We start from the raw sequence: 22,514 nt of genomic DNA, 5'->3' as shown, positions 1-22,514 counted from the left end.
CTCCATGCGCAAGCGCAATGTGCCTATTGGCGTTTACCGATCCTTTTTCCGGATTTTCAGCTCGGTCTTCCGGGGAAGAACTGCAGGAGGTTGGAGGTGATAGACCGAGTTAGCAGGGGGCGTGGCCTCGGTGGCGGGCGTGGGCGTGGCCTCATAAGCCGGGCGGGGCCTCGGCTGAGTGGGTGGGGCCCGGGGCGGCGGTAGCGGAATAGAGCCTGGCGGGAGCAGGGCTGCTCCGAGGGGCGGGGCCCGCAGGTCCGGGCGGAGCGTGGAAGTAGCCGGGCGGGGTCGCGGGGCGCCGCGCTCAGCCTCCACCGCTGGGTGGGCTACTAGCGCGGGTCTGGCGGAGCGCGGCGGCGCTCGGAGATCGCGAGGCGACCGGGAGCGGCTGGGCCCCCGGCGGCGCGCCCCTCGGCTGGGCCGGGAGCCGCGCCAGTCGGTGCCCCCAGCCGAGCGCGGTCCGCCTCTCTCCCAGCGATCAGCCGTCCGGAGTGTGGCCAGAGGGCGTGCCGGATCCACCAGGGGCGCCGCCGCCTGCGTTCGCAGGCCGCGGGTGAAGAAGAAAGCACGGCCTCGCTCGGCCCGGAGCGAAGAGGTGACCCGGAGCGAATAGGGGTCCCGGAGCGAAGAGGCGGTCGGAAGCGAAGAGGTGGCCCTAAGTGAAGAGGTGGCCCGGAGCGAGGAAATGGCGGCAGCCGGGCTCAGCGTAACCGTCACCCACAGTGAGCGCGGGCTGCGAAAAGTCTGGCGGGGGTCTGTGGGTTTGGCCACGTGCCCTCCCGAAGCGTGTGTCCTTGTGTTCTTCTGGCGTCCGGAAGCGTGGGATCTGGTTTGTGTCCGTGGGGCCGGCTTTTGTACGGATCTTTTGTTCAGCACACCTTTGCATGTGGCTGGTGTGTTTTGTCCCAGGCCATTTGTTAGATCCTCGATGTCCGTGCTTCACATCGTGGTCCTGGTTGTATGTGTTAGTGTGTGCCTGCGTAGTTATTGTGGGTCTTTGTGCCTGGCTCTTTTTAGCCATGTTGTGTATGACTGTTGTGTGTCTGGACACCTACGTGTGTGCGAGAGTCTGAACTCTTGTCTGCTTTTTGAGTGAGCCCTGGGTTCAAGCGTACACTCTGGGCACCCTTTGGGTCTGCCTACTTTTGGAGTTGACACAGAACTAGACAAAGTTCTGTGTCGAGTTCTCCAGATAGCTGAGTCCATGAGGTTTCCTCAGGACCAATTAGGGGAGACCCCAGGGCCTCGGAATCTGGTGACCAGGATTCTAGATAATTCAGGTTTAAGTGACCTTGGGATGTCTCCTTTCTAGGCAGCTGGTTTCTACTTCACATAGAAGCAGAGTTGGTAACACCTGTCCCACTCACTACATGTGGCTGTTGAGTAGGCTTAAGGCTTGGCATGATGCACCGGCACAGGCTACCTCCTTATTGTCCACATACCCAGAAAAGAATTAGCACCTCTGCTCCGAAAAGGAATTTCTGCTGTTTGAGTTTATTCATTCGTCTATTCACTGGGCACCAACCATGTATGTGCCGAGGTGTCCCCAGTGGGAGAGACCTGGAGGAAAAACATTTCCTTGCCCATTACAGCAAAGGAGACAAAAATAGTACCTTGCCCAGTACAACACAGAGTAGAGGACAGTCAGGCCACAGGATGCAGATGGCTTGTGAAGAAAGGCACGGACTTTGAAATCAGATAGATCTGAGGTCAAGTTCTAATTCTAGAGTTGGGTCTCATTAGGCAGGTCTTAATTGGACTGAACTCATAGTTTGCTTATCTGTGAAATGGGGAATAATAGGTAGTACCTACTTCATGGGGTTGTTCTGAGAATTAAATAAGATCATGCAGGAAATGAGCCTAGTCAGCCCCTTATGCATGTTAAGTGCTTAAAATGTTAGCTGATATCACTGATATTGTTAGTTACTATAATAAAGGAAACAAAAATCCTTGAGCAGGCCTTGAAGGCTGGGTAAATAAAGTGTCAGCCTATATTGGTTTGTGTGAAAGAGTTTTCTTCAACACTTTTCTCTCTCCCCAGGCAATGAGAAGCACGATCTTCAAGTTATCCCGCAAGAAGGCTGTAGTGAACCAATTGTCCAAGACCTGGCCCAGGTTGTTGAAGAGGCCACAGGGGTCCCGCTGCCTTTTCAGAAACTCATATTTAAGGGTAGGTATTTCTCTTCCAGCTTTGAGCCCTCATTGCTAAAAGGCCTATTTAAAACCGCTTAACTTTAATAATAGAAACTCAGTTTCGAAACTAGGACAATTCTTATTTGCTTGTTAATTTATTCATCACTTCAACAAATATGTATTGAGGACCTACTATGCACTGGACACTTGCAAACATTTGAACAGGTATTAGAGTTGAAGTCACATGAAGGTGACAGAAATATTACCATTTTTGATGAAGCACATGGGCAGTCTTCCCTGGCCAAGTTAGATCCTCTTCCCATTGTGTTCAGATGGCACTCCCTACCACTTTTGCATAACTTGTACTGAAATTCCTATTAAATAATTGTCTTCATAGTCACTGAACATCTGATTTCTCTAATATAATAACAAACTCCACAAGGGCAGAGATGCTGCTATGTGTCCAATGCTTGGCATAGTGCTGGCACAGAGAAGGTATTGAACAAACTTACCAGGGCCTGGATGTGGCAGGCCCAGTGGATGATGCTGATTTCTGCCAGGACACACCCACTCCCATCCCCATTCTCTGGTCTTCCCATTCCCATGGGAACCCATTATTCTGGTATCTGATGAGGCTAAATGTATCCCATTTGGTGCCAGTCATAAAAAATTTAGTGATGGGAAGCATTTATATTTGTACTTCATAGTACAGCTCCTTGTCTTTTCTTTTTAAAAACGTTTCATTTTAGAATTATAAAGGCAATAGAAATCCATGTTTGAAAATAGAGGAAAGCACAAAAAAGAAAATGTTCTCCTGGATAAAACCCCTCATAACAATTCAATATATTTCCGTCCAGCCTCTTTTTGTTTGTTTGTCCTGGCATCCCAAAGTGTGGGTTCTCATTTGTGGCTTTTTTTTTTAGTTGACAAAACTAGGATCATTTCTAGTGATCTTCTTATAACACTGGGTCATCAACATGTATTATGGCATTGAAGTTTCCTGAAAAAAATGAGCTTTGATGCCTACAAAGTCTTCTGTTGTACTGATGTATAGTTAATCAGTCCCCTATTCCTGAATTTTGGGCTCTTTCCAGTTTCTCACTATTATGAATAATAGTTATTGTATAACAGTTTTGTGCAGGCACATGTCCAGTTATGTGTTAGGGTAAATATCTAAAATGAAGTTACTCGGTCAAGAAACCTTCTAAAAAGCTTATACCAATTCATCCTCTTCTTATTAGTGAACACACTACTTCCTGTACCCTTGCTGAAATCTGTTTTCACTGTTGTGCAATTGTTGCAACCTGACATCACTTTCTTCTTTGTTCAGGAAAATCTCTGAAAGAAATGGAGACGCCATTGTCAGCACTTGGAATACAAAATGGTTGCCGGGTCATGTTAATTGGGAAAAAGGTAAGTTGCTTTTTCCACCAGAATACCTCAGAATCAAATGACGAAGGTCTTTTATGCATGTTTCTGTTTAGAAGGCCAAGTCGGGGAGCCAAGGTTGGCACTGGTGAAGTAGGGCTCTCTAAACAAATGTAGTCTCTTTGTTCCCTGGAGTCACCAGTTCTCACACCCTCCAGCTCCTGTTGTTTAGGGCTTTCACTCTGGGAATTAGGAATGGTTATGCTGCCTCAGTAATGTGGCTTTTGTGTTGGTGGTGGAATCAGTCTGGTTAAAATAGTGCCTGAGGCAGTCCCTACTCACTTGGAGGGGGATTTGCAAGAGAGCGTTTTGTTAGAATAAACCTGTAGATTTTAAAAATAAGTACTCTGCAAACTTCAGGAGCCTCTCTTCCTTTAACCATTCTTTTTACCAAAATCTCACATAAGGATAAACCCTCTTTGGCTGGAAAGAAAGGTTCAGACTAAAGAGGTGATGGAGAAAAAGCCAGTTGGTGAGAAAAGTAGGCCCTGGGGTATTGAGAGAGGGCCATAGCCAGCCCTGCATTGTGACACAGTGGAATTGTTGGTCCTGTGAAGTTCCCTTACTTCGAGTGAGGTGGCTGATTCAGAGCGGAGAGAGGGCAGAGATTAGCAAAGTGGAGGCACGGAAAGTCTACTCCAGACTTGGAACTGCCAGGAGACTGGCACTCAGGATTTGGCCACAAAGAAGAATGTGAACAATTTAGGGTAGTGTAAAAGCAGGAAGCTGCTGGCTACCAATTAAGGTGAGAGAAGGGGAAATAATCTAGAGATTTCTTGCTCAAGGGTCAGGGAGAATGGTGATGGGCAATGAGCAGAACCCAAGGGTTGAGTTTGAAGAAGCTTTAGGACCCTCAGTTGGAGCTGTCCTGGAGTATGTGGAGCCAAGTCCAATTTAAGTCTCTTCTACCTATTTTGGGCTGTGTAACCTTAAGTTACTTTACAGTAACCTCAATTTCATCATCTGAAACAGTACCTCCTTCACTGGATTGTGGTAAGGCTTAAACAGTAATACAGGTGAAGTGCTTAGGATGAAACCTGGCATACAGGGGATGCTCAGTAAAAGTATTCATCATCATCATCATATTGAATGAGAGAGCTCAGGAATTCCATTTAAAGGAAGGGTAGAATTCCACCTGTCTCACCGTTCTGGACTCCTCACAGGCATTCACTGTAACTTGTTAACACTCCAGGCTTCAGTCCGGAATCTGTTGGTAATCAGCCCCAGGCTGAGGTTGAATCTGGCACATGGATCAGCTTTGTTCTCTGAACCCAAGCCGTCAGGGCTCTCTTGCCAGAATGTGTACCTGATACCTTCTCTCTATCTAGTCTAGAGTCTTTGTAGATAGAAAACCTTCATGTAAAACCCTCCAGCTTGCCTTCTAAGAAGCAACAGAGTTAAGACGATTTTTTCTAGGTCAGTGGTTTAACCCAATTGTGGTCAGATTTTTTTTTCCTGACAGAAAAAAAATTCTTGACTTCATTTTATTCTTAAACATTTTAGAACAGTCCAGAGGAAGAAGTTGAAATAAAGAAGTTGAAAGATTTGGAGAAGTCTGTGGAGAAGATAGCTGACCAACTGGAAGAGTTGAGTAAAGAGCTTACTGGAATCCAGCAGGTAACCCTCTCCGTGGACTTTGTCGTTCTGCCTTCTATGAGAATTCTCTGGAGATACAAATATGTGGTTACAAGGGCGGACTTTGTTGTCAGACTCCCTGGGTTCAGACCCTGGCTCTATCCTTTCTGTTACTGTGGGCAAGTTTGCCTTTGTCTCAGGTTCCTCATCTGTAAAAAGGGAGTAATGATGGTACCTCCCTCTTAGGGCTGTTGTGGGGATTAAATTACATAATTTGAGCCTGACATATACTAAGTGCTTTGTAAGTGTTATCAACACTGTTATTTCCAAACCCCAGCCAGCATCCATTTGTGCTCCTAGGAGAACACCTGCTGTGCTAGGATCATGTGTCTAAAATAGAATAAGTAGCTTCTCTCAGTCTAGTCAGCTATAATGTATTTGGCAAGGCAAAGAACATTGTGTGGATTCATAGAAGGTCCAAGTTGACCATGATCTTGGGGTGGGCATAGGGGTCATCCTATTCAATTCCTTATAGTATTAGAGGTGGAGTACTGAAACCAAATAAGGATGAGGAACAGCCCCAAAGCACATACTTATTTATGATCCCTTCATTTTATAACATTTATAGATGTATGTTTGTGTTTTAATTACAAAACTAATACATGCTGATTGTACATAGCTTTTAAGAAAACATGGGCACTAATATGAAAAATAATAATTACCTGTAAGACCCCCAACTCAAAGATAATCATTACTAAAAACTGGAATCTATTTTTTCATCTTAAAAAAATTGGTATAATGTTAGGTACACTTTGTTTGTAAATTGTTCCTTTATTGGTTTAAAAAATTGAACATTTTCCCATGTCATTAAAAATGATCATATGTAACCAAATCACTTTGCTGTATACCTGAAACGAACACAGTATTGTAAATCAACTATACCTAAATAAAGAAAAAATGTTTTGACTGAAAAAAAAAAGGTCATACTTTTCAAAACTTCCATAGTATTTATTTCATCATATGAATGGATCATGGTTTACCTAACCAATTCTCTATTATTCATCACCTAATGTTACTTTACCATTATGTATAGTGCTTCCTTTTTTTTTTAACATCTTTATTGGAGTATAATTGCTTTACAGTGGTGTGCTAGTTTCTGCTTTATAACAAAGTGAATAAGCTATACATATACCCATATCCCCGTATCTCCTCCCTCCTCTGTCTCCCTCCCACCTTCCCTACCCCACCCCTCTGGGTGGTCCAAAGCACCGAGCTGATCTCCCTGTGCTATGCGGCTGCTTCCCACTAGCTATCTATTTTACATTTGGTAGTATATATAGGTCCATGCCACTTCGTCCCAGCTTACCCTTCCCCTTCCCCATGTCCTCAAGTCCATTCTCTACATCTGCATCTTTATTCCTGTCCTGCCCCTAGGTTCTTCAGAGCCATCTTTTTTTTTTTTTTAGATTCCATATATGTATATGTTTTAGCATATGGTATTTCTTTTTCTCATTCTGACTTCACTCTGTATGACAGACTCTAGGTCCATCCAACTCACTACAAATAACTTGATTTATTTACTTTTTATGGCTGAGTAATATTCCATTGTATATATGTGCCACATCTTCTTTATCCATTCATCTGTCGATGGACACTTAGGTTGCTTCCATGTACTGGCTATTGTAAATAGAGCTGCAGTAAATATTGTGGTATATGACTCTTTTTGAATTCTGGTTTTCTCAGGGTACATGCCCAGTAGTGGGATTACTGGCTGCTATGGTAGTTCTATTTTTAGTTTTTTAAGGAACCTCCATACTGTTCTCCATAGTGGCTCTATCAATTTACCTTCCTACCAACAGTGCAAGAGGGTTCCCTTTTCTCCACACCCTCTCCAGCATTTATTGTTTGTAGATTTTTTTTTTTTTTTTTTTGCGGTACGCGGGCCTCTCACTGTTGTGGCCTCTCCCGTTGCGGAGCACAGGCTCTGGACACGCAGGCTTAGCGGCCATGGCTCACTGGCCCAGCCACTCCGCGGCATGTGGGATCTTCCCGGACCAGGTCACGAACCCGCGTCCCCTGCATCGGCAGGCGGCCTCTCAACCACTGCACCACCAGGGAAGCCCCCTCATTGTAGTTTTTCTTGTTTGTTTGTTTTTGTTTTTGTTTTTTTTGCGGTACGCGGGCCTCTCACTGTTGTGGCCTCTCCCGTTGCGGAGCACAGGCTCCAGACGCGCAGGCTCAGTGGCCATGGCTCACGGGCCCGGCCGCTCCGCGGCATGTGGGATCTTCCCGGACCGGGGCACGAACCCGCGTCCCCTGCATCGGCAGGCGGACTCTCAACCACTGCGCCACCAGGGAAGCCCCTCATTGTAGTTTTGATTTGCATTTCTCTAATGATTAGTGATGTTGAGCATCCTTTCATGTGTTTGTTGGCAATCTGTATATCTTCTTTGGAGAAATGTCTATTTAGGTCTTCTGCCCATTTTTGGATTGGGTTGTTTGTTTTTTTGATATTGAGCTACATGAGCTGCTTGTAAATTTTGGGGATCAATCCTTTGTCAGTTGCTTCATTTGCAAATATTTTCTCCCATTCTGAGGGTTGTCTTTTCGTCTTGTTTATGGTTTCCTTTGCTGTGCAAAAGCTTTTAAGTTTCATTAGGTCCCATTTGTTTATTTTTGTTTTTATTTCCATTTCGCTAGGAGGTGGGTCAAAAAGGATCTTGCTGTGATTTATGTCATAGAGTGTTCTGCCTATGTTTCCCTCTAAGAGTTTGATAGTGTCTGGCCTTACATTTAGGTCTTTAATCCATTTGAGTTTATTTTTGTATATGGTGTTAGGGAGTGTTCTAATTTCATTCTTTTACATGTACCTGTCCAGTTTTCCCAGCGCCACTTATTGAAGAGGCTGTCTTTTCTCCATTGTATATTCTTGCCTCCTTTATCAAAGATAAGGTAACCATACGTGCATGGGTTTATCTCTGGGCTTTCTATCCTGTTCCATTGATCTGTATTTCTGTTTTTGTGCCAGTACCATACTGTCTTGATTACTGTAGCTTTGTAGTATAGTCTGAAGTCCGGGAGCCTGATTCCTCCAGCTCCGTTTTTCTTTCTCAAGATTGCTTTGGCTATTCGGGGTCTTTTGTGTTTCCATACAAATTGTGAAACTTTTTGTTCTAGTTCTGTGAAAAGTGCCGTTGGTAGTTTGATAGGGATTGCGTTGAATCTGTAGATTGCTTTGGGTAGTATAGTCATTTTCACAATATTGATTCTTCCAATCCAAGAACATGGTATATCTCTCCATCTCTTCATATCATCTCTAATTTATTTCATCAGTGTCTTATAGTTTTCTGCATACAGGTCTTTTGTCTCCTTAGGTAGGTTTATTCTTAGGCATTTTATTCTTTTTGGTGCAATGGTAAATGGGCGGTTTTCCTTAATTTCTCTTTCACATTTTTCATCATTAGTGTGTAGGAATGCAAGAGATTTCTGTGCATTAATTTTGTATCCTGCTACTTTACCAAATTCATTGATTATCTCTAGCAGTTTTCTGGTAGCATCTTTAGGATTTTCTACGTACGGTATCATGTCATCTCCAAACAGTGACAGCTTTACTTCTTCTTTTGCAATTTGGATTCCTTTTATTTCCTTTTCTTCTCTCATTACTGTGGCTAAAACTTCCAAAATTATGTTGAGGAAAGGTGGTGAGAGTGGGCAACCTTGTCTTGTTCCTGATCTTAGCGAAAATGGTTTCAGTTTTTCACCATTGAGAACGATGTTGGTTGTGGGTTTGTCATATATGGCCTTTATTATGTTGAGGTAAGTTCCCTCTATGCCTTCTTTCTGGAGGGTTTTTATCATAAATGGGTGTTGAAGTTTGTCAAAAGCTTTTTCTTCATCTATTGAGATGATCATATGGTTTTTATCCTTCAATTTGTTAATATGGTATATCACATTAATTGATTTGTGTATATTGAAGAATCCTTGCATTCCTGGGATAAACCCCACTTGATCATGGTGTATGATCCTTTTAATGTGTTATTGGATTTTGTTTGCTAGTATTTTGTTGAGGATTTTTGCATCTATGTTCATCAGTGATATTGGCCTGTAGTTTTCTTTCTTTGTGACATCTTTGTCTCATTTTGGTATCAGGGTGATGGGGGCCTTGTAGAATGAGTTTCCGAGTGTTCCTCCCTCTGCTATATTTTGGAAGAGTTTGAGAAGCACAGGTGTTAGCTTTTCTCTAAATGTTTGATAGAATTCACCTGTGAAGCCATCTGGTCCTGGGCTTTTGTTTGTTGGAAGGTTTTTAATCACAGTCTCAATTTCAGTGCTTGTGAATGGTCTGTTTATATTTTCTATTTCTTCCTGGATCAGTCTCAGAAGGTTGTGCTTTTCTAAGAATTTGGCCATTTCTTCCAGGTTGTCCCTTTTATTGGCATAGAGTTGCTTGTAGTAATCTCTCATGATCCTTTGTATTTCTGCAGTGTCAGTTGTTACTTCTCCCTTTTCATTTCTAATCTATTGATTTGAGTCTTCTCCCTTTTGTTCTTGTTGAGTCTGGCTAATGGTTTATCAATTTTGTTTATCTTCTCAAAGAACCAGCTTTTAGTTTTATTGATGTTTGCCATTGTTTCCTTCATTTCTTTTTCATTTATTTCTGTTGTGATCTTTATGATTTCTTTCCTTCTGCTAACTTTGGGAGTTTTTTCGTTCTTCTTTCTCTAATTACTTTAGGTGTAAGGTTAGGTTGTTTATTTGAGATGTTTCTTTTTTCTTGAGGTAGGATTGTATTGCTGTAAACTTCCCCCTTAGAACTGCTTTTGCTGCATTCCATAGGTTTGGGATAGTCGTGTTTTCATTGTCATTTGTTTCTAGGTATTTTTTGATTTCCTCTTTGATTTCTTCAGTGATCTCTTGGTTATTAAGTAGTGTATTGTTTAGTCTCCATATGCTTGTATTTTTTACAGATTTTTTTTCCTGTAATTGTTATCTAGTCTCATAGCTTTGTGGTTGGAAAAGACACTTGATATGATTTCAATTTTCTTAAATTTACCAAGGCTTGATTTGTGACCCAAGATATGATCTATCCTGGAGAATGTTCCATGAGCACTTGAGAAGAAAGTGTATTCTTTTGTTTTTGGATGGAATGTCCTATAAATATCAATTAAGTCCATCTTGTTTAATGTATCATCTAAAGCTTGTGTTTCCTTATTTGTTTTCTGTTTGGATGATCTGTCCATTGGTGAAAGTGGGGTGTGGAAGTCCCCTACTGTGATTGTGTTGCTGTCAATTTCCCCTTTCATGGCTGTTAGCATTTGCCTTATGTACTGAGGTGCTCCTATGTTGGGTGCATAAATATTTACAATTGTTATATCTTCTTCTTGGATTGATCCCTTGATCATTATGTAGTGTCCTTGTCTCTTATAATAGTCTTTATTTTAACATCTGTTTTATCTGATATGAGACTTGCTACTCCAGCTTTCTTTTGATTTTCATTTGCATGGAATATCATTTTCCATCCCCTTACTTTCAGTCTGTATGTGTCCCTAGGTCTGAAGTGGGTCTCTTGTAGACAGCATATATATGGGTCTTGTTTTTGTATCCATTCAGCCAGTCTGTGTCTTTTGGTTGGAGCATTTAATCCATTTACATTTAAGGTAATTATCGATATGTTTGTTCCTATTACCATTTTCTTAATTGTTTTGGGTTTGTTATTGTAGGTCTTTTCCTTCTCTTGTGTTTCCTGCTTAGAGAAGTTCCTTTAGCATTTGTTGTAAACCTGGTTTGGTGGTGCTGAATTCTCTTAGCTTTTGCTTGTCTGGAAAGGTTTTAATTTCTCCATCAAATCTGAATGAGATCCTTCCTGGGTAGAGCAATCTTGGTTGTAGGTTTTTCCCTTTCATCACTTTAAATATGTCCTGCCATTCCCTTCTAGTTTGCAGAGTTTCTGCTGAAAGATCAGCTGTTAACCTTATGGGGATTCCCTTGTATGTTATTTGTTGTTTTTCCTTGCTTTTAATAGTTTTCCTTTGTGTTTAATTTTGGTAGTTTGATTAATGTGTGTCTTGGCATGTTTCTCCTTGGGTTTATTCTGTATGGGACTCTTTGCACTTCCTGGACTTGACTATTTCCTTTCCCGTATTAGGGAAGTTTTCAACTATAATCTCTTCAAATATTTTTTCAGTCCCTTTCTTTTTCTCTTCTTCTTCTCGGACCCCTATAATTCGAATGTTGGTGCGTTTTTTTTTTAATTAATTTATTTTTTTATGTTTGGCTGTGTTGTGTGTTCGTTGCTGTGCGCGGGCTTTCTCTAGTTGCTGCGAGCAGGAGCTACTCTTCGTTGCAGTGCGTAGGATTCTTATGGCAGTGGCTTCTCTTGCTGCAGAGCACTGGCTCTAGGCACACGGGCTTCAGTAGTTGTGGCACACAGGCTCAGCAGTCGTGGCTTGTGGGCTCTAGAGCACAGGCTCAGTAGTTGTGGCACACAGGCATAGTTGCTCCATGGCATGTGGGATCTTCCCCAACTAGGGCTCGAACCCATGACCCCTGCACTGGCAGGCAGATTCTTAACCACTGCGCCATCAGGGAAGCCCTGTTGGTGCATTTAATATTGTCCCAGAGGTCTCTAAGCCTGTCCTCAGTTCTTTTTTTTCCTTTCTTTTTTGTGGTACGCGGGCCCCTCTCACTGTTGTGGCCTCTCCCGTTGCGGAGCACACGCTCTGTTCGCGCAGGCTTAGCAGCCATGGCTCACAGGCCCAGCCGCTCCGTGGCACGTGGGGTCTTCCCAGACCGGGGCACGAACCAGTGCCCGCTGCATCGGCAGGTGGACTCTCAACCACTGTGCCACCAGGGAAGCCCTGTCCTCAATTCTTTTCATTCTTTTTTCTTTATTCTGCTCTGAGGTAGTTATTTCCACTATTTTATCTTCCAGGTCACTTATCCATTCTTCTGCCTCAGTTATTCTGCTATTGATTCCTTCTAGAGAATCTTAAATTTCATTTATTGTGTTGTTCATCATTGTTTGTTTGCTGTTTAGGTCTTCTAGTCCTTGTTAAACGTTTCTTGTATTTTCTCCATCCTATTCCCAAGATTTTGGATCATCTTTACTATCATTTCTCTGAATTCTTTTTCAGGTAGACTGCCTATTTCCTCTTCATTTGTTTGGTCTGATGGGTTTTTACCTTGCTCCTTCATCTGCTGTGTGTTTCTTTGTCTTCTCATTTTGCTTAACTTACTGTGTTTGGGGTCTCCTTTTCGCAGGCTTCAGGTTCATAGTTCCCGCTGTTTTTGGTGTCTGCCCCCAGTGGCTAAGGTTGGTTCAGTGGGTTGTGTGGGCTTACTGGTGGAGGGGACTAGTGCCTGTGTTCTAGTGGACGAGGCTGGATCTTGTCTTTCTGGTGGGCAAGACCGTGTTTTGGGGTGTCTGTGACCTTATTATGATTTTATGCAGACTCTCTGCTAATGGATGGGGTTGTGTTCCTGTCTTGCTAGTTGTTTGGCATAGGGTGTTCAGCACTGTAGCTTGCTGGTCATTGAGCGGAGTTGGGTCTTAGTGTTGAGATGGAGATCTCTGGGAAAGTTTTCACCATTTGATATTACAAGGAGCCGGGAGGTCTCTGGTGCACCAGTGTCCTGAACTTGGCTCTCCCACCTCAGAGGCAGAGGCCTGACACCCGACCGGAGCACCAAGACCCTGTCAGCCACATGGCTCAGAAGAAAAGGGAGAAAAAAAGAAAGAAAGGAAGGAAAGAAAAGAAAGTTATTAAAATAAAAAATAATTATTAAAAATAAAAAATTAAAAAATAGTAAAAAAAAAAAAAAAAAAGAGAGAGAAGAAAGAAGGAAAGAAAGAAAGAAGAGAGCAACCAAACCAAAAAACAAATCCACCAGTGATAACAAGCGCTAAAAACTATACAAAAAAAAAAAATGGACAGCTAGAACCCTAGGACAAATGGTAAAAGCAAAGCTATACAGACAAAATCACACACAGAAGCATACACATACACACTCACAAAAAGAGAAAAAGGAAAAAAAATATGTATATATTTTAAAAAAAGAAAAAAAAAGGAAGAAGAAAGCAACCAAATCAATAAACAAATCTACCAATGATAATAAACTCTAAATACTAAACTAAGATAAACATAAAACCAGGAACAAATTAAATGCAGACAGCAAACCCCAAGTCTACAGTTGCTCCCAAAGTCGACCGCCTCAGTTTGGGATGATTCGTTGTCTATTCAGGTATTCCACAGATGCAGGGTCATGAGGTTGATTGTGGAGATTTAGCCCACTGCTCCTGAGGCTGCTGGGAGAGATTTCCCTTTCTCTTCTTTGTTCGCACAGCTCCTGGGGTTCAGCTTTGGATTTGGCCCCGCCTCTGCGTGTAGGTCGCTGGAGGGCGTCTGTTCTTCGCTCAGACAGGACAGGGTTAAAGGAGAAGCTGATTAGTGGGCTCTCGCTCACTCAGGACGGGGGGAGGGAGGGGTACGGATGCGGGGCGAGCCTGCGGCGTCAGAGGCCAGAGTGATGTTGCACCAGCCTGAGGCGCACTGTGCGTTCTCCCGGGGAAGTTGTCCCTGGATCCCGGGACCCTGGCAGTGGCGGGCGGCACAGGCTCCCCGGAAGGGAGGTGTGGATAGTGACCTGTGCTTGCACACAGGCTTCTTGGTGGCTGCAGCAGTAGCTTTAGCGTTTCATGCCCATCTCTGGGGTGCGCGCTGATAGCCGCGGCTCACGCCTGTCTCTGGAGCTCGTTTACGCGGTGCTCTGAATCCCCTCTCCTTGAGCACCCCCGAAACAACGGTCTCCTTACTCTTAGGCATGTCCAGACTTTTCCCGGACTCCCTCCCGGCTAGCTGTGGCGCACTAGCCCCCTTCAGGCTGTGTTCACGCAGCCAACCCCAGTCCTCTCCTTGGGATCTGACCTCCGAAGCCCAAGCCTCAGCTCCCAGCCTCCGCCCACCCTGGAGGGTGAGCAGACAAGCCTCTCGGGCTGGTGAGTGCTGGTCAGCACGGATCCTCTATGCAGAAATCTCTCCGCTTTGCCCTCTGCACCCCTGTTGCTGCGCTCTCCTCCGTGGCTCTGAAGCTTCCCCTCCCCACCATCCCCCATCTCCGCCAGTGAAGGGGCTTCCTAGTGTGTGGAAACCTTTCCTCCTTCACAGCTCCCTCCCACTGGTGCAGGTCCCGTCCCTATTCTTTTGTCTCTGTTTTTTCTTTTTTCTTTTGCCCTACCCAGGTACGTGGGGAGTTTCTTGCCTTTTGGGAAGTCTGAGGTCTTCTGCCAGCGTTCAGTAGGTGTTCTGTAGGAGTTGTTCCACATGTAGATGTATTTCTGATGTATTTGTGATCTCCACGTCTTACTCCTCCGCCATCTTGAAGCCATAATGCTTCTTTGAACGTCCTCGGACATAAATCTTTTTTGACCATTTCCGATTTTTTTGGTAGGATAAATTCTTTAAGTTGGAATTGCCAGCTAATATATACTACATGTTGTCAAATCTGCATCTGTAGCCTATGGCTTTTATTTCCTCAGAGATACCTGCTGTCCACCTGTTGTCACCAGCTAACTGGTCATTAGGCCAAGCATTGTGAATAAACAGAGAGACAATTTAATAAAAATAATGTAAGTGCTGCCATTTGTTAGCATACATACATCTGTGTCAGGAATTCTATTAAAGGTCTACATTATTTCTCTTTATCCTCATGGTAACCCTCTGGGGTGTGGGTATCATGATCTCCATTTTAAAGATGAGAACACCGAGGCACAGATAGGTAAAGAACTTGCTCAAGGTCACAAGCCAGTACAGTGCAGTCAGAGTTGAAGCCCAGGCCTATCAAACTCTAAACCCTGTGCTCTTAATGTCTGCTTCTCGTGTGCAGGTATACACTAGTGACTGGGGGCTTCACCAGAGCCAGGCCTCCACAGGCATTTGTGACCCCAGTGGACCGTGTAAGATAGACCATGTAATGGCCTGCAGCCTACTACAGTGCTTGGGGTGGCCCAGGGCCAGCTTTTCTGTTTTTCCTAAGAGGTGAAGTTGCAGGCCTGAGGTCTGGCCCAGCCTGTTGGGGAATGTGGACTCAGGGTGTGGCTGCTTCATCAGTGCCTTGGCTTGGAGTTTTCCATCAGCCTCAAGGAAACTTTGCAATAATGCATCATTCCTCCACAGGGTTTTCTGGCCAAGGATTTGCAAGCTGAAGCTCTCTGCAAACTCGACAGGAGAGTAATAGCCACAGTCGGGCAGTTTATGAAGATCTTGGAAGAGATTGACACACTAGTAAGTAAATATTCAGCTGAGAAGAACTAGTTTCCTTTGACTATTTTTCAGTCAGTTTCACTCTTTCAGTATCGCACTCACTGCCTGAGGGTATTGAGCACCTATTGCGTACCAGACACTGCTAGGTCTTTGGTGAATACACAGAAAGGTAAGATGGTTCCTGATTTCTCCTGTCCCACCAACATAGGGCTTTTGTCATATTATTTATGTATTTATTTATTTATTTTGGCCACGGCATGTGGGATCTTAGTTCCCCGATCAGGGATTGAAGCCATGCCCCTGCATTGGGAGTGCAGAATCTTAACCACTGGACTGCCAGGGAAGTCCCTGTTATTTTTATTTATGTATGCCAGTAGCATCTAATCCTCAGGAAGCTGGGATGGTCCATGATCTCATGGTTAGAGAAACACAGGGCTTAACTTTTGTAACACATGTGTCTGACATTTCACTGAGCTCATTAACTGTACAGAATTCAGTCAGACCCAGCTCCTGTGAGGCTGTTGGGAATCATCGATGCCACGCTCCCTCTTAGAGATGACACAGTAATGATATCTCTAGCCTAAACTACTCTGCTTGGGATTCTTGGGGGGAGGTGATAAAGAAGAAGCAAAAAAGCACTGTGCTTTTCCTGCCACCCTGAGCTCATGGTCCAGCCAGGGCACGATATCCATGTACAGGAAACAGTGAGAGGACAAAGTCCATGTTATAGATCTATGGCCCCAACACCAAGAACAAAGGGAACTTGTATAGGGGTGAGAGCCATGGGAAGGGCCATGTAGGGTACAGATCCAGGGAAGTGATTCCTGAAAATGCATGTCATTCACATTAGTGACCTGTGGCCTGTTCGGTATACTGTAGGTATTTCTGACGTGTTATGTCATTTTCACTGAGGATTATTTATACGTCAACTTATTCTTCCATAGGTTCTGCCAGAAAATTTCAAAGACAGTCGAATGAAAAGGAAGGGTTTGGTGAAAAAGATTCAGGTGAGTTGTGTGGTAGGGCATCACAAAGTGTAATGTGTTGGTGCATGTATCTGTTCAAAGTAGGGTAGAGTACAAGTGTGGTGTGGCCTCTCTTTGGTTGTTACATCTCAGCATGAACCCAGAACCTAAGAGAAGAGCTCCTTTCATGTCCCTGTAATTAAATTTGGATTTAAACTAATTGAGAAGGAAGATGGCTGGAGAGCAGATAGGGCTGACATGTTATACTGATCCGATGGACAGGACCCCCTGAAATCGTGCAGTTGCAGTGGCCTGGCTTCCTGTCCTCAGCACCCTTTGGGGGTTGTTGGCATAGAGCACTGTCAGAAGCCCTGGTCCTGTGCTTCCTCTACCTCCCCCTCCTTCCTCTGGAGCCCAGGCCATCTCCATCCCTGCACACCTGTTTCAGCCTGAGTCAGTCGCCCAGGGGTTCCCCAGAGTGGCTGGGCAAAGAGCCTTTTGCAGGTGGGGCTGGCAGGGGTGCCTGGCCCCGAGTGGGCCCTTACTGCTCTGCATTTACCTTGTAGGCATTCCTAGCTGCATGTGATACAGTGGAGCAGAGCATCTGCCAGGAGATGGAGCGACTGCAGGCCACTAACTTGGCCTTGGCTGACTGAGGTGAGGTGGAGAAGGTTGCGCTGCCTTGAAGAACAGCTCCACCAGCTCTGCACTCTCTGGAACAGAAGTTACGTGCTTTCCCCGGGGCTGCTGGGGACAACTGGCTGATTGCAAGTTTTCCTTCTCTTATACCTGCTCTCAGTGAACACTTGTCTGTGCAATCTTAGCGCACCTGTCAGTTTCTTATTCCGTCTGTGTATATCTGTGCTGTCCAGCAGCCCACCTTGTCTGGAGAGGGCCTCCTCTGCCCAAGTCTTCCCAGCTTTTTTGACCTTTGGATGCTTTCTTTGGGCTGGTGAGAGCTCTCATTTGTCCTGGGGTAGTTCTGGGTTTATCAGCTATCCTGTCTTCAGATACATGAGGCCTTTTTGCCCTTATGATCCCATAGTCCCATCTGTGTAAACCAGAATCACCAGGAGGCTACATCTGGTCAGGAATGTTAGGAATGGCTGAGAACAGGTGTTTGGCACACAGGTAGTCCAAGTATCTCTCATTGTGACCTAATTCTGGAACAGCTGGCTGGGTTGTGGGTTCATAGACCCTGTCTTCACCCCCCAGTGACCCTGACCAGTCACAGGCCGTGAGGTCTCGGGGCCGCTCCTGGACTGGGGCCTGTGGTTGATCCATGGGCTTCCTTGTCCCCAAGCAGATCTCTAGGAGGTTACAGCCCAGAGTTGACTAAGTCTCTGCTCGAAACCGGGTCACAACCATGGCTTAGGAGGGGCAGAGAAGAGAGACAGAGTGAATAATAAAGCAGGCAGGTAGTGAGGGCCACCATAAACTTCTCAGGAGTTCCTTCAAAGGCATTTCTGTTAACCGTACCCTTCTGAGATCTACATGTCCTTCGAGTTCTTCGAGGCTGTTTTTGTCTGTTTTGTGGCCTTTTTCCCCTTCATTGTTATTTAAAAAATAAAACAGTTTATATATACGTCAGCAAGCAGAAGAGTGTTTAGACTTTTTTTTCCTTTTGGTAGATGAAGTATGGGAAGCAAAAGCCTTCTGAGGTTCTAGTCTAGTTATGTTATAAAGTTGAGAGTGGCCCTGTGTGCTGGAATGCTTAAACAGGTCAGCGGCCATCACCCCATTTTTTCACACAGTGCCCAGGAGACAGGCTTCCAACAGGCCACTCTGAGGTCAACCTTCTTTGGCAGAGAGGGAGTCTGTGAAGTCCCAGGCATTTAGGGCTGCATGGGTGGGACTAGGACAAGGTGGTGGTTAGGGGTGGACAAATGGACGAGGCTTGGGGCCCGGCCCGCCCACCCCCAGCTTTAATCAGAGCAGTCCAGTATTTCTCTGTTTCTAGGTAGTAGCTGTGTGGCCTTGAGCCCCAGCACATTCCTGTGTGCCAGATACCACTCTAAGTTCTTGAGGTGTATTGGTCATTTAATCCTTACACAATCTAGGAGGTAGACAGATACTATCCCTGTTTTATAGATGAGCTCAGGTAATTTGCTCACAATCACAGAGTAAGTGACAAAGCCAGGACACAAACTGGGTAGCTTGAGTCCGAGCCTAAGTCCTTAATCTCTGCCAGTTTGCCTCCCAACTAACATGGGGTTGCTCACACCCTCTCATTTTCTCTTTTTCTTCTATTTATCTCCCATGTTGGCCTCTGCAGCTCCCCTCTGGCCCTCTCCAGTTCATTCTCCACAGAGCAGCTGAGTGATCATGAAGTACACAAATTACCATGTCAGTCCCCTGCTTAAAAACCTGAGGCCAAGGTCCGTACCCTGCTCCCTTCTCATCTCGGGCCACTCTCCTGTTTGTTCTCTGCTGTCAGCCACTCTGGTCTAGTTCAGGCCCTCAGGTGCTCTGTGCCCTCTCCCGCCCTGGGGTCTTTGCAGACGCTGTTCCTCTGCTTGGACAGCTCCACGCCATCCTTCCCCTTCCCCTACCCCTGTCCTAGGCGACTCCTGTTCATGCTTCAGAACGTAAACGTCTCTTCATGGAGAAACCTCACCTACTACTGTCTGAGAACATCAAGCCTCCAGGTGATATCCTCTCACAGTTTGTCATGACTTTTTACGATAAACAGCGTTTATCATGGTCTATGATGATTTATTTGTGGGATTATTTGATTAATATTTGCCTTTATGCTAGACTGTGAGTTCCTTGGGTTAAGGAGCTTCTTTGTCTTGTTAACAGTGTATTTCAAGCATATTGTCTGGTTTTATATTAGATGCTCAATAAATATTTGGAGAATGAATGAATGTTGACCGCACACATTAATAGTGAAATTTCCACTGCTGCACTCACCCACTGAAGCTCCGTCAGCACTGGGATTTATAGCATCTGCTAGCCACTGTCTTATTTAAGGGTGGGCTGCCCAGCACATGTGCAGGGTAGTAACACGGCCCACTCACATAGATCTGCACATCTACAGGGCATCTCTGCCTATGAACAGGGAAAGTGTACACCTCAGTTGCCCACTTGCGCATAACATGATCAGTCCTGCCGCAGGGGAACAAATGGGGCTCTGTGATCCCACAAACATCCTTCAGCCTCACAGAGTTGGAAGAATTCTCCCACACATTTTCTGTTCAGTCAATTATTTCTGCTTATCCTTCGAGGCACAGCTTAAAGTTTATCCCCTCAGGCTTCCCTTGTGGCGCAGTGGTTGAGAGTCCGCCTGCCGATGCAGGGGATATAGGTTTGTGCCCCGGTCCGGGAAGATCCCACATGCCACAGAGCGGCTGGGCCTGTGAGCCATGGCCGCTGAGCCTGCGTGTCCGGAGCCTGTGCTCTGCAATGGGAGAGGCCACAACAGTGAGAGGCCCGCGTACCGCAAAAAAAAAAAAAAAAAAAAGTTTATCCCCTCTGAGAAGCCCTTCTTCACCTGGTAGTCAGGACTCTTAGTTGAAAACACCACAAACCTATTCCAGAGAGATTGTTGAAATAGAAAATTTGTTGGTAGGATGTTATCTCATGTAACTTTGGGAAGTTCAAGGGCAGTTGGGCTCCAGGAACACAAATGCTGCCTGAAATTTCTGTCTGTATCTCATTGCATGTCACTACCAGAGAGGAACTGCCTCTGTTTCCTTCTTTCTTTTTTCTTTTCTTTCTTTCTTTCTTTCTCTCTCTCTCTCTCTCTCTCCCCCTCTCTCCCTCTCTCCCTCTCCCCCTCCCCCTCCCCCTCCCCCTCTCCCTCTCCCTCTCCCTCTCTCTCTTTCTCTCTTTCTTTCTTTCTTTCTTTCTTTCTTTTTCTTTATTGGAGTATAATTGTTTTACATTGGTGTGTGTTTTCTTATTTCTGATTTGAAAAATCTGGAGAATAATCTTCTGGCCAATCAGCAGTGGCCATGCCAGCAGGGTCACATGCCATAGACAGGCCTTTGGGGCCCACACTTACATTTCAGGGTGGTTCCCAGAGACAGGGCCACAGTTTCCATATCTGTAAAGTAGGGAATTAGGTCTTTCTTTCTGTGTGGTGTTCTGGCACATTGCTCAGGCTTAACCTTTGTGATTCCTCATCATGTGAGTGGAAGCCTGGGAGGGGAGGGTCACTGAGGAGAAGCTTGGCTGAGCTCTGCCACTTGGGTCTAAGAGGGGCTTCCCACTTAGGGCAGAGACTTAGATGTCACCAATATCCACTCTTCCTACACTAAGTGAACTACTAATTTGCAGCTTAATACGTGGCCAACCAGATAAAATAATATTTCCCAGTCTTTTTGCACTAGCATGGCCAAGAGACTACATTTTAGCCAATGGGTTGTGTGTACATCTTAGGGAAGCATCGTCAGATGCAGTAGAGTGCCCCTTCCCCGTCTCTGTGGGCTGAGTGTAGACATGATGGTTGGAATTGAAGCGGCTATTCGGACATTGGGGTGGAAACTGATAAGGATAGCAGAGTATAATATAAAAGGAACATGAAGTTAGCATACTACATACGTCTGTGTGTGAGAGAAATTAACTTCTATCTGTTTAAGCCACTGTTATTTTGGCTTTTTGGTCTCTCACAGCCAGACTTAATCCTATACCAACCCTATGCAGGTGGGAAACAAGTTTCTATTGTCAATAGCCATAGAAGGGCCTTACAGGTGACCTCTCAGTCCCTGCTACCTGCAGACCTATCAGCAACAATTCCTGCCCAGGTTCCCATTTCAGTGGTCCAGGGAATGCTGGTTCCTGTCCTCCCTGCTCCCACTGTCCTCCCAGTGTGTGTTTTCCCACCGAGCATTTCCTGCTCCAGCTGCCTGCCCTGGAGCAGGAATCTGAGTCTGTGTGACCCTGCTGCCGCCTGCCAGGCCCCTCTCCACACTCTTCTGCCCACCACCTCCACCACTACCAAAAGGCTCCTCCTGTAAGCTTTGGCCAAGAGCGGGTATCTGACATATACCACAGGCTGGGATCTCTGTCTATGGTGGGATTTCCCAATGCTACGTGTCCCTGTGGGCCATTGTGTGAGTGCCTGTGAGCTGTGTGTGTCCAATGTCAACATATTTAACAACCAGTCAGAATGGACGTTGACCAAAAGAGAAGAGCAGGGTCTGGACATGATCCTGCTATGGTGGCCAGGGTGCAGGGGGACACTTAAGGGCTTGGGGCAGCACCTGTTGTCAACAATTATAGACCTGGTTCAGTATTGTAATAAGCAGTCAGATGTATGATGAATACCACCTGAATATCAGCCATGATAGTGTCGACATGTGGCGGGGGCGGTCTGTGTGTGTGTGTGTGTGAGTGAGATTTGGGGTGCTGGTACAGCCCAGGGAGAAAACTATGAGGGGTGTGGGACCCTCCCAAAGGCTGTTCGAGGCTGGGCCTTGCAGTGGCAGAGGGTACAGATTTCACTTAGGTTCTTGACCTCAGTGACAGGCCAGGCTGGGGCACACAGGAGCACTGCATAGAGCCCTGGGGACAGGGACTGACTCTCAGAGTCGTGACCCCCTCGAGAAGGCAGAAGATGCCTGGGACCTCTAGGGGAACATGTGACAGGGTTGAGGAGCATCAGAGTGATGGAGAGGACATCAGATTCAGAGTAGGGAGGACAGCAAAACTCCCCGCTATGCCAGCCTCCTCCCCAGGATCCCCAGAGACACTGACCTGCTTGGCCAGGTTGTGCTGAATCTTTTATTTCATGTCACATCCTCTCCATGCCCACCACGGTTCTCCAGCCTGAAGCTTCATGGCTCAAGGGGCTCCTGTGGGGTTAGCATTTGCCATCGTTCATGATCTGGATGTCCTGTCTTTTTTCTAGGATCACAGCAGACAAGGATGAGGCCACCTCCTCAGGAACAGTAATGTACCCTTCAGGAACCCTGGCCCAGTCCAGACCCCCTGCTGAGCTCTGCCCACCCACCCAGTGTACAGTGCGGGGGAGGTCCCAGGGCTCCCTGGGCATATCCTTCTACAGCTTTTCCCTCTGTACACCCTCCCCTGGGGCGGTTTCAGCTTCCTGGGCTTTCAACCACCTCTGCATGCTGTTGGCCACAAATCTGTCTCTGGCCTGGACCTCTGTCTTAGACTCCAGGCCTGTTCATGTGATTGTCCATTGTAC

At 45.6% G+C, this 22,514-nt stretch overlaps 1 protein-coding gene across 3 annotated transcripts; it reads left to right on the top strand.

Moving 5' to 3' along the window:
* The first annotated feature begins 250 nt into the window (after positions 1-250).
* Positions 251-22,254, top strand: BAG1 (BAG cochaperone 1). Of its 3 annotated transcripts, XR_009519908.1 has the most exons (9): positions 251-722; positions 2,042-2,170; positions 3,464-3,546; positions 5,065-5,178; positions 15,309-15,416; positions 16,340-16,402; positions 16,927-17,017; positions 18,924-19,008; positions 22,215-22,254. XR_009519908.1 is itself a non-coding variant. In XM_060014890.1 (8 exons), exons 1-7 carry the CDS (start codon positions 686-688, stop codon positions 17,014-17,016), a joined length of 624 nt encoding a protein of 207 aa, XP_059870873.1. In that variant the 5' UTR covers positions 251-685; the 3' UTR covers position 17,017; positions 18,924-19,227. The 3 variants fall into 3 exon arrangements, 2 of the variants coding, with proteins under 2 accessions (XP_059870873.1, XP_059870872.1); XM_060014890.1 differs by lacking the exon at positions 22,215-22,254 and having other exon boundaries at positions 18,924-19,227; XM_060014889.1 differs by lacking the exons at positions 18,924-19,008; positions 22,215-22,254 and having other exon boundaries at positions 254-722; positions 16,927-17,950.
* Positions 22,255-22,514: the final 260 nt, after the last annotated feature.

The sequence above is a fragment of the Delphinus delphis genome, chromosome 6 (genome assembly GCF_949987515.2).
Source record: "Delphinus delphis chromosome 6, mDelDel1.2, whole genome shotgun sequence".
Taxonomy (NCBI): Eukaryota; Metazoa; Chordata; class Mammalia; order Artiodactyla; family Delphinidae; genus Delphinus; species Delphinus delphis.
This window is presented reverse-complemented; position numbering and strand designations above follow the sequence as displayed.